Source organism: Poromitra crassiceps, assembly GCF_964638095.1.
Source record: "Poromitra crassiceps genome assembly, contig: HAP1_SCAFFOLD_272, whole genome shotgun sequence".
Lineage (NCBI taxonomy): Eukaryota > Metazoa > Chordata > Actinopteri > Beryciformes > Melamphaidae > Poromitra > Poromitra crassiceps.
In genome coordinates, this window is record NW_028152125.1 from 167,161 (window position 1) to 179,660 (window position 12,500).

Sequence of the window (12,500 nt, forward strand, 5' to 3'; positions counted from 1 at the left end):
GCTACTGAAGCTCCTCCACCCAAGCTGGGCCAGAGAAGCTGCTGAAGCTCCTCCACCCAAGCTGGGACAGAAAAGCTGCTGAAGCTCCTCCACCCAAGCTGGGACAGAGAAGCTGCTGAAGCTCCTCCACCCAAGCGAAAGCAGGCCTCCCGTGGGCGAAAGCAGGCCAAAAGGGCCAGAAAAGGTGCCGAGACTGCTCGAGCCGCATGCCAATAGAGCAGGCGAGGCCATGCAGCAGCCGAGCTGCGTATGCGAGCTGCAGGGCCAGCTCGGCAAGCTGCAGGGCGGGCGAGGCCGTGCAGCAGAGATTCTCACGTCATTTTTTGCAAGTGCAAGTCAAGTCTCAAGTCTTTGAGCTCGAGTCCCAGTAAAGTCTCAACTCTTTGAGGGGGCAAGTCCAAGACAAGTCTCAAGTCTCTTATGGATGAGCGTTCTACCATCTGCCACCTGCATGCCATCCGGTCTGCTTAGAACACTGTTATAGCTAAAACTAAGGAATTCAAAGCATGTCCTCACTCCTTTATTAGCATACAGTACCAGTAATGATCAGTTGACATTAGTAGGAGTAGACATTTCCTTAATGTTAATGCACACAAAAAGTAAAATAAAAATAAAGATTGTTCACAAGTCCTAAATCTCAAGTGCAAGTCAAGTCTCAAGTCTTTGAGGACAAGTCTCAAGTGACTGTGTGTGTGACTTTAGTGCGACTCTTTAGTGGGACTCAAGTCAGAGTCCCCATCGAGCCCGGGCAGCGGGCGAGCCTAGGAATCCAGCGCGCGTAGCATGCGAGATGCCTTGTCAGTGTTTAAAAATGGTGTTTACCTCGGTGCATGACTCTGCGTGAGTGCATGTGCTCCAGGGCACTGCACAGCTGCACAAAATATTTCCATATGGTCCTCTCTGGGATGAGCCGCCTCTTCTTCTTGAAGTACTAGGTAGAGAAATGAGGGAAAGGGAATGGTTACTCCCTACAACGGTACAATTCTACATCTTAAAGTCCTGTGTGTAGCATCAATATATCGTCAAATTAAGTGTGATACCTTGATATAATTACTAAGGTTGCCAAAGTATCGATAGTATCAATACTAAAAACTCGAAATGCATACAATACTCAATTGCAACAGTATGGATACCAGCAGTGCTTTCGCTTAATGAAAAATCAAATCGTACTGTACTACTGATGTTTCCCTCCCTATCATTGGTGGGTATCTGTAGTGTTCTGATAGGCTGATGACTAGAGCAGAGGTAATCTGCTGTGTTGTGATAGGCTGATGACTAGAGAGCAGGGGTAATCGGCTGTGTAAGTGCAACGTTTTTAATTTGTTTTATTGGGCTTAGATTATGTAGAAGCGCCTATCTGTCCATCTGTGTTCGTTTATTATGCCTCTTGATATGTTGTCGTTTCCCCTCCCGTGGTATTGAAAATGGTATCATCCTGCGTGTCAGTATCGAAGTTAAAAGGCCTAGTATTGTGACAAACCTAATAATTACCTTAAACAAACGAGACGATGGATGAGATAAAGGTTAGCCTCTATCTGCTAGTGGCAGTTTTTCTCTACAAACTACTTGTAAAACTACAACCAGCGTCACTCCATTAATTTTTTGTTTGAAAGAGCCAGAAGGATTCTGACCACTTAAGCAAATGTCAAGTTGAAACTATGCAGTTAGAACACTGTAGATTAAAGTAAGTTAAACACTTCCTCTTATCTTTGTGCCACCAAGAAATCCAGCAGATCTCCTGCCAAATCCTAGCGCTGATTCGCCGATTTCAGTGTCTACATCTGACTGGCTTGTAGAAGGGAGTGTGTTTTATAGTTGGTGACTGGGGGCAAATGGCATACTGCAGTGACCGTATTATGTTTTTTATGTGATTATTTCATACCTCCAAGAACCAAAATCAACATGAATTCCCAGAGCAGCACTATCATCTGGTCATTGGTACTGCCAAATGGTTAGATAGAACGGAGCGAGAGACAGAGAGAGAGAGAGATTGTAATTTGCAAAGCTAGTTATGTTTAAATCTAAATGTGCTCAAGAATTCAGGATACCCTGCCTTTAAGTTGTTCCAATTAAGTTAATTTTAAGTTAAGTTAAGTTAATTTTAAGACTCCAAAAATGATCTCACTGTTCACAATGTTGCTTTTGGCCAGCAGATGTCAGGGTTAGACTCTGTGTTTTGGCCAGCAGATGTCAGGGTTAGACTCTGTGTTTTGGCCAGCAGATGTCAGGGTTAGACTCTGTGTTTTGGCCAGCAGATGTCAGGGTTAGACTCAGCAGATGTCAGGGTTAGACTCAGCAGATGTCAGGGTTAGACTCAGCAGATGTCAGGGTTAGACTCAGCAGATGTCAGGGTTAGACTCTGTGTTGAACATTGCTTTGCTCTCAAAGAAAATAGTCATACAAATAATGGAGAGGCTGTTCTTTTGTTAAAGGATGGGTTTTCCGTGGGGAATATGAATATATATTAAATCTCACGCCCCTAAGGTTTTCGAATCCGTTGAAATTTTTGAAATTGGAGGTTTACTCACAGAGATATCAACCGAAATCCACTCTGTGTGTGTGGGGGGGGTGGTGGGGGGGGGTGCGGGGACTCGAAATACTACATTTCCCACAATGCACTGGGCTCGCGTGGCCTTCGTTTCCATGCCCACCCCTCAGCCAGGCTGATATCAAACTCCAGTAGGTGGCGGTAATGCACATATATGTTTGCCAACCGCCATAAAACTCAAAGAAGAAGAAGAAGAAGAAGGCTTCGACAATAATAAATGGAGAGAAGAAGAAATAAATCGAAAATAAATCGAAAATAAATTGCCTCCAAATTGCACCAAATTTAAACTGAAGTATATATGTCGGGAGATGTCTTCATAAAAAAAAATTCATGCATTTTAAGGCATTTTCGTAGGAGTTACGCGCATCTGATGTTGTAACTATTTTCTGTAAAAATGTGTAAAAACGGGTACATTGCTCAGCGTTGATTTCGTTACTTCAACCCACCTACTACTAGATGTAAAATTTGACGAGCTTTCCAATGCCGCCAGTCCCGTGTCGCTACGTGCTTCCGTTCCCGAGATCGGGTTAGTTTGCAAGGAACTATGGAAAGCTAATATTAGCTACAGGAGGCTATGCGGTTGAAAAAGATGGCTGCCTTTTTGTTTTTCTTCAGACCTCTGAAGGGGCGTGGAGGACCTCTAGAGGCGGGACCATGGCTCACAACAGTTGTAGTTCATAGGTGCACGACTTCCGCAAGGCGGGGGGTGTCGCTCTGACGCGTTTTGCGTCAGAGCGACATGGAAATAATGTGATAGATGCTTCATAGGCATGGCAGTTAACTCATTCACCGCCAATGACGTCTTTGACGTGTTATCAGAAATAGCCCTCCCCGCCAATGACGTGTTTGACGTGTTTTTGTTTTTATTACTGCAGGGCGTAGTTTAAACACTTCCCCAGCCTGTCACATGGTATCAGGTCCCTAGCATCTAAGACAACACGTGAACAAACACATACCGCAGCTGTTGTTTTGAAATTGAGCAAGAGGAAAAGCAGAAAACTGGTAACGCTTCCTTGTGCAGACAGGAGAAACGCCATTGAAACGCGCCTCGGCGCGCTGCACGAGCTGGAGTCGCCTTCCTCTGTGCCAGCCGGGAGAAAGTAATCAAGAGATGTGTTTGATCATCGGAGGAATGAGGAAATGATCGATCAGTTTGCGAGGGCGGTGAGGACGTGTTGAATAGCCGAGGGGAAAACGGGAACGATCAGATAGCAGCAGGGAGGATATGACAGGGAGACATGGACGAGGACGGGTGCAAAATAAACACACAACAGCAAGGCACAAGGCAGAAGCGGCATTCACAGCAGCCCGCTGTCCTTTCTCAAGAGCTATTCAGTTCATGAAATCGCTGGGCTGCGTGCCCTCCAGTGTTGCTCCTGGCCAATCCCAGCGCCACAGGGTGTGGTTATTGCTTATCCTATGTGGGGTTAGAAATCTAAAAGGGGGATCGGGGATCGTGTGTGTGTGTGTGTGTGTGTGTGTGTGTGTGTGTCTGTCTGTCTGTCTGTCTGTCTGTCTGTCTGTCTGTCGGTGTGTCTGTCTGTCTGTCTGTCTGTCTGCACACTCACACCGAGTAAACTGTATTGTTGAATGTAAAAAAAAAGCACTTCATGTGTGTATATATATATATATATATATATTTTTTTTGTCATTTGTGTCCTAACGAATAATATTTACATGTCTGATGTCAATACAGTTCAAAATAAAAGAATTGAGAGTGAGTTCTTCCTGAGATTGTGCCCTTTTACAAAAAATGCCTTTTCTCCTGTTTATTTTCTCAGGGAGAACTTTTGGGGGAAAACAGGGTGTATATAAATGGCTATAAGTAGAGTACAGAACATGCTAAAAGCTCACTTTTTTTTTCCTGGTGAACCCAGAGATGTACATCTTCATTTTGAGGTATTGCAAATCACTCTGGTGCTAATAGATAATTTACTGTGGGTCTTGAAAGATGACCAACAATTATGAAAATCTTTGGCCTGTGCTAAATATTGGCAGTCCTAAACTGGCGGTGAATGAGTTAATAACCAATTTCAAAAATTTCAACGGATTCGAAAACCTTAGGGGCGTGAGATTTAATATATATTCATATTCCCCACGGAAAACCCATCCTTTAAGGCAGCAATCTAGTAAAGCACTGCAGAAAACATGCCTTGCACTAGTCAGTGTTTCCCATACATAAAGGAATTTGTGGCGGGCCGCCACAATAATATTTGGACCGCCACAATAAGATGTTGACCAAAAAAAAAAAAAAAAAAAAAAATTTTTTTTTTTTACAGTGCACCTGAACGCAACATGCAAGATATCCGCTGAATAAGTGTCCAATAAATGTTCATGTCATTCTGGCCAATACTTCTGTTATAGCATTTCAGTCTGGACTCCATCTGCTCGCTACCCAGGCACTTATGTATGTACTTAACCCAACTAACTTAACCTAACTAACTATCCGGTGTGCACAACACTGTCAGCCTAAACTCCGGCTGACACCCCAAAAACCTACAATCCGCTACAGAAAAATGTATATTGTTTGTTTATTAACTGGCCCCTCGCCTTCTATCATTTCACGAAAGTGGCAAAGCAAGTTGAGTATCCCTGACCTATAGGGAGAAATTTAGTTTGTCATTGTAACCCACAGCACAGTAATGATGACATGTTCTTCATAGATCTAGCCTTTTAATTTTGCTCTTAAGCTTTCTCAAAGTACACCAAATTCATGCATTTTACTTTAAAATGTTTAAAAAAATCTCGCGGGGGGGCATGCCCCCGCACCCCTCTAGGGGGTCTGCGGTCCCCCACCACAAATTCTCAAAATCCTGTGGGAAACACTGCTAATGTAGTCTACATTTTAAATATAGCACTGCAGTAAAGATGCCTTGCACTAGTGTAGTCTACATTTTAAATATAGCACTGCAGGAAACATGCCTTGCACTAGTGTACAATTTAAATATAGCACTGCAGGAAACATGCCTTGCACTAGTCTACATTTTAAATATAGCACTGCAGGAAGCATGCCTTGCACTAGGGTAGTCTACATTTTAAATAAAGCACTGCAGGAAACATGCCTTGCACTAGTGTAGTCTACATTTTAAATAAAGCACTGCAGGAAACATGCCTTGCACTAGTCTACATTTTAAATATAGCACTGCAGGAAACATGCCTTGCACTAGTGTACAATTTAAATTTAGCACTGCAGGAAGCATGCCTTGCACTAGGGTAGTCTACATTTTAAATAAAGCACTGCAGGAAACATGCCTTGCACTAGTGTAGTCTACATTTTAAATATAGCACTGCAGGAAACATGCCTTGCACTAGTGTAGTCTACATTTTAAATATAGCACTGCAGGAAACATGCCTTGCACTAGTGTACAATTTAAATATAGCACTGCAGGAAACATGCCTTGCACTAGTCTACATTTTAAATATAGCACTGCAGGAAACATGCCTTGCACTAGTGTACAATTTAAATATAGCACTGCAGGAAGCATGCCTTGCACTAGTGTAGTCTACATTTTAAATAAAGCACTGCAGGAAACATGCCATGCACTAGTGTAGTCTACATTTTAAATATAGCACTGCAGGAAACATGCCTTGCACTAGTGTAGTCTACATTTTAAATATAGCACTGCAGGAAACATGCCTTGCACTATTGTAGTCTACATTTTAAATATAGCACTGCAGGAAACATGCCTTGCACTAGTGTAGTCTACATTTTAAATATAGCACTGCAGTAAACACACCTTGCACCAGTGTAGTCTACATTTTAAATATAGCACTGCAGGAAACATGCCTTGCACTAGTGTACAATTTAAATATAGCACTGCAGGAAACATGCCTTGCACTACTGTAGTCTACATTTTAAATATAGCACTGCAGGAAACATGCCTTGCACTAGTGTAGTCTACATTTTAAATATAGCACTGCAGGAAACACGCCTTGCACTAGTGTAGTCTACATTTTAAATATAGCACTGCAGGAAACATGCCTTGCACTAGTGTACAATTTAAATATAGCACTGCAGGAAACATGCCTTGCACTAGTGTAGTCTACATTTTAAATATAGCACTGCAGGAAACACGCCTTGCACTAGTCTACAATTTAAATATAGCACTGCAGGAAACATGCCTTGCACTAGTGTAGTCTACAATTTAAATAAAGCACTGCAGGAAGCATGCCTTGCACTAGTGTAGTCTACATTTTAAATAAATCACTGCAGGAAGCATGCCTTGCACTAGTGTAGTCTACATTTTAAATATAGCACTGCAGGAAACATGCCTTGCACTAGTGTAGTCTACATTTTAAATATAGCACTGCAGGAAACATGCCTTGCACTAGTCTACAATTTAAATATAGGACTGCAGGAAACACGCCTTGCACTAGTCTACAATTTAAATATAGCACTGCAGGAAACACGCCTTGCACTAGTGTAGTCTACAATTTAAATAAAGCACTGCAGGAAGCATGCCTTGCACTAGGGTAGTCTACATTTTAAATAAAGCACCGCAGGAAGCATGCCTTGCACTAGTGTAGTCTACATTTTAAATATAGCACTGCAGGAAACATGCCTTGCACTAGTGTAGTCTACATTTTAAATATAGCACTGCAGGAAACATGCCTTGCACTAGTCTACAATTTAAATATAGCACTGCAGTAAACACGCCTTGCACTAGTCTACAATTTAAATATAGCACTGCAGGAAACATACCTTGCACTAGTGTAGTCTACATTTTAAATATAGCACTGCAGTAAACACGCCTTGCACTAGTGTAGTCTACATTTTAAATATAGCCCTGCAGGAAACACGCCTTGTACTAGTCTACAATTTAAATATAGCACTGCAGGAAACATGCCTTGCACTAGTCTACAATTTAAATATAGCACTGCAGGAAACACGCCTTGCATTAGTGTAGTCTACATTTTAAATATAGCCCTGCAGGAAACATGCCTTGTACTAGTCTACAATTTAAATATAGCACTGCAGGAAACATGCCTTGCATTAGTGTAGTCTACATTTTAAATATAGCCCTGCAGGAAACACGCCTTGCACTAGTCTTCAATTTAAATATAGCACTGCAGGAAACATGCCTTGCATTAGTGTAGTCTACATTTTAAATATAGCACTGCAGGAAACACGCCTTGCACTAGTCTTCAATTTAAATATACAGTAGCACTGCAGGAAACATGCCTTGCATTAGTGTAGTCTACATTTTAAATATAGCCCTGCAGGAAACATGCCTTGCATTAGTGTAGTCTACATTTTAAATATAGCCCTGCAGGAAACATGCCTTGCACTAGTCTACAATTTAAATAAAGCACTGCAGGAAACGCGCCTTGCACTAGTCTACATGATCAATTATGAAATATCGGCAAGGGAAGTTCTACCCGAGATGGATTCAGTCCATCACAGATCCCAGCTGTATTCATCAATGATTGATGCAAATGACACAAAGTTTGTAATTATTGGTAATGATCTACTGATGCTACATGGTGCATCATGGTGCATGGTGCATGGATGCTACATGGTGCACCAATTGAGTACCGCAGGTATGACATATTTTTGTAGGCCAACCCAGAAGTCCCTGCACTTCCGGTTCCTTTGTCTTGGGTCAATGGGATTTTTTTGTATGGGAATTTCGGTTAAATGCCTGAAATAAAGTCTGTGGTTAACAAAACTATATGAAACGGCAAACTTTGTGTTCAGCAAGATAATCTTGACAAATGAGGCCCACTTTTATGACTAAATAAATGTGATTTTTAGAAAATGCTTCAAAAGTCATAAAAGTGGTCCTCATTTGTGAAGAGTATCTTGCTGAACATGAAGTACGCCGTTTCATAAACTTTTGTTAACCACAGACCTTATTTCAGGCATTTAACCGAAATCACCATACAAAAATTCCATTAACTTTTAATTTAGACTAAGGAACCAGGAAGTGCAAACATCCAGGTCTTCTGGACTTCATTCCTCAACTCCTGACCTTGATCATCTGGGACAGATCTCCAGCATCTGCCAGCTCCAGGACTATGTTAAGCTCGTTGTCCTCGATAAACGAGTCCAGATACTTGATCACGTTGGGGTGATTCAGCTGCTGCAGGGGGGGGGGGGCAAGAGAAAAGAGTCAGCTCATCCTGCTCTCAATCAAGGACCATAAAAAAGAAGGATAAGACATCACTCACGTGACGTCACAGCATTCAAATTTTGCATTGGGGCTAGTTCTATTGAAGTGAATGAGGCGGGCAGGTTCAGTCCCACTATAAACCATCATATCTGTGCTGTTTCACCTTTGATTGAAAAATGCTTCCACCAGATTCAAGAAAACACATGACGTGATGTTGACTGATGTCCCGTTCGGTCGTGTATCATCATGATGTAGTTGAGCTAATCTAGCTCTATGTTGGACCAAACAGGGGCTTGAGTTGAGCTATATGCAACTGCTGGACAGAGCCATGATCTGTTTGGAGACCAATAAGAAGGAAAATAAACGCACACATTTAGATAAAATCATCATTCAGCATTTTTCAATCAAAGGTGAAACAACACATGATGGTTTATAGTGGGACTTCCCCTGCCCGGCCCACTCATTTCTCATAGTACTGTTCCCAATTCGAATGCTGTGATGTCAGTGATGTCTTATCCATCTTCTTTTTTTAGGGTCCTTGGTCTCAATCTGTCATTCATTTAACATGGCAATCAAAAGGTATTGCAGCTGAAAACAAGTCATGGTGCAGGTCAAATGCCACAAATATAATTTTCTAAATGCAAATTATGAAACGTGAATAATTTCAATTGAATGAGTACTGAGGGTACTTGACAAATACTAATACTAATCTCCCGTAGGCTAATGTCAAGTATCCATTCAATTTAAATTATTCACGTTTCCTAATTTGCATTTAAAAATATATATTATTAACATTATTATTGGCATGACAAGAGTAGCGTGACATGTGAAAACAAATCATGTTGTCACATGTGTTGAACTATTAAAGGTCCCATTCCGTGCAAAAGCTGTTTTTACTTGTAAATGCATATATGCTGCTGTCATCCCTCCCTGTAATGAGTGGTCACAAGCTCAGAACTGCCACAGTTGGATTTGTCCCTATCCAGCTTCCCCCTGCAGTCTCCTTCAAGCCACGCCCCCTAACGCTCTGTTCCCCCAGACGGGTTAATGTGACGTCAGTCGCGTCCTCAAGCATACTGTGCGCGTCTCTCTCACACAAGCTACCTGCACCATTTTGTCTATAGCCACAAAATTAACACTTCTAGCTGGAGCGACGCCAACTGTACGTGATCCAGCAACTGCGGAGGTGTATTCGGTAAGTCTAGGCATTTTGAGATGTCCTCTTTAGCGTAGCAACCGTTAAGTTAGCGATAGCTCGTTGCTAACGTTAGTTGTGGACACAACCTAGCGTGCTGGTCCACAGACGCTAATCTGATTGGCCGCTGGGAGCCTGGGGCGGGCTCTCCCTCAGCGGCCAATGGGAACTGTTAGTTCTGAATATATTATAGAAACAGACCATTCTTGGGATGCAACGAGATGAGGAAGTGACAACTCCGTCACAACAAACGGGGTTGCTATATTTTCGACAAATTAATCCAGAATCATGTTTTATGGACCAGAGACACACGTTTTTGAGAGGTTACAGCTGCACGAATTGGGACCTTTAAAGTTTTCTGAGTCTGGAATCACAATATAATCTCATGAGCACGCAGTGCATTAACGTTGCTTGCCAAACTATCTCCCTGCATCAGGAGAGGAGACAATAGGAGCATTCAACTCGCCCAATACAACCTTATGGCACAAGTCAATCAGACTGGCTTTCAACAAACATGATTGATTGTTAATCTGCATTAAGTGCCTGCTATTAATGACGCGCAACTCACATGCATATGTGGATCCTGTCAATATCCAATGAAAACCTATGAGGTTATGAGGCAAAAGCAGTCAAATAGAATCAGAATCAAAATCAGAATCACTTTTATTGCCACAGTATGCAAGTTACATACGAGGAATTTGTCTTAGTGTCTGTATGTAGCATAGTGGTCACATCAATATACAGAGATAAGAAGTAGGAAGATAACTAAAGACAATCACAAAGTTGCAAGTGCAATCAAATCGAGTAAATATATACAATATGTGGTGAAGTGTTCTGTGGATAATAAATATGAATTTACGTTGAATTTACATGAGATTTACAGACTGAGTTAAATAGGCGTTAAATAGGTAGTGGATTTACATGAATTTACAGTCAAAGTTAAATAAGAGTTTACATTGAATGTACATTAAATTTACAGGCTAAGTTACAGTATATAGGCATTAAATATGCAGTGGATTTACATGAATTCACAGTCCCAGTTAAACAGGCATTAAATTAGATATGAGTTACAGTTTTATGGGGGGAGTTCAGCTGAATATATCAGGAGGTAGTGCGCTTGCGGGGGGGGGGGGGATCCTTGGTGGAAGGGGTTTCCGGGCTTTGTTGGTGAGGCTGATGGCGGTTGGGAAGAAGCTGGTCTTGTGGCGGGTGGTTCTGGTCTTGGCAGACCTCAGTCTCTTGCCGTGGGGGAGTGTCTTAAAGAGTTTGTGGCCAGGGTGGGAGGGGTCAGCCATGATCTTGCGAGACCTGTGTCCTGGCTGCATGCAGGTCCTGGAGGGATGGCAGGCCGCATCCGATTATCTTCTCAGCGCAGCGGATGATGCGCTGAAGTCTGTTGATGTCTTTTAGAGTGGCAGCAGCATACCAGACGGTGATGGAGGAGGTGAGGATGGACTCAACGATGGAGGTGTAGAAGTGCACCATCGTGGCCTTTGGCACTTTGAATTTCTTCAGCTGCCGCACAAAGTACATCCTCTGCTGTGCCTTCTTGGTGAGAGCTCTGATGTTCAGCTCCCATTTTAGGTCCTGGCTGTTGATGGTCCCCAGGAAGCGGAAGGACTCCACAGTGTTGACTGGGGAGTCACCCAGGGTGATGGGGGAAGGTGGGGCTGTGTTCCTCCTGTAATCCACAATCATCTCCATAGTTTTTTGAGCATTTAACACCAGGTTGTTTTGACTGCACCAAGTCACCAGATGGTCAACTTCCGGTCTGTATTGCGACTCATCTCCGTCTGTGATGAGCCCTATGAGGGTGGTATCGTCCGCGAACTTCAGGAGCTTGACAGACTGGTGACTGGAGGTGCAGCTGTTGGTGTACAGACCAAAGAAGTAGGGAAAGAGGACACCGCTCTGGGCAGCACCTTGAAATCAAATGTTAAAATACTAAAGCACTGAAAATGTAATTGGATTATTGAGGAAGATTGCCCCCCTAACTTCCACACGAATTCACGTAACACCATAAGTAGGTCATCATGGGCCATCTTAGAACTGATGAACTTTCCACACCACAGGGTGTCACTGTTCCCCAAGTGCCAGTAGCCAGTGAAATCTCCGCTTGCTTACTGGCCTTTGTCTGACCGACCACTATTTTAGATTGAATTTTTGGGGACTTGAGGCAGGCTGTATTCACTGAACAAGACCATTAAATCTGTGCAAATCTGCAGGAGACAGTAACGCACACAATCGTGTCTTTTTTCTTCACCTGTCATTCATGATCCATCGCTGTCATGACATGAGCCCGTGAGTTAAGCTAAGTGAATAACATGCTCTGATCTTTTGAAAGATGAAATATCTTACTATACTGTTAATAATGCTGTTGTCATCTTCATTCATTTAGACGAACGTTAGATTGGCTTCACAAAACGACCTACCAAGCTCTTCACATGTGCGGTGTCCTGGTGGGTCTGGTCAATCTTTCTCTCTCTCATGGTCTTAGCATGTATGTATAAGGTTGCATAAATTCCAATAAGGCCCTTCAAACCGCAGCTTTTAGGAGTTGGGCTATACTAAAGTTAATGCTAGCTTGCTGAAGACGAGTTAATGGTACTGCTCCACACTACATGGCTTCCCAGATAGGCATGGT

The 12,500-nt window shown here is 42.6% G+C and overlaps 1 protein-coding gene across 2 annotated transcripts in view; it reads right to left on the bottom strand.

The window, feature by feature from the left end:
• The window catches only part of LOC310770950 (serine/threonine-protein kinase Nek6-like), an 85,699-nt gene that overhangs the window by 21,425 nt on the left and 51,774 nt on the right, over positions 1–12,500 (bottom strand). For both annotated transcript variants that reach the window (XM_083663645.1, XM_083663646.1), the window contains exons 6-7: positions 8,521–8,631; positions 823–931 (exon numbers count right to left, since the gene is read on the bottom strand). In XM_083663645.1, the coding sequence (XP_083519771.1) occupies positions 823–931; positions 8,521–8,631 (220 nt within the window). The remainder of the gene's footprint in view (positions 1–822; positions 932–8,520; positions 8,632–12,500) is intronic.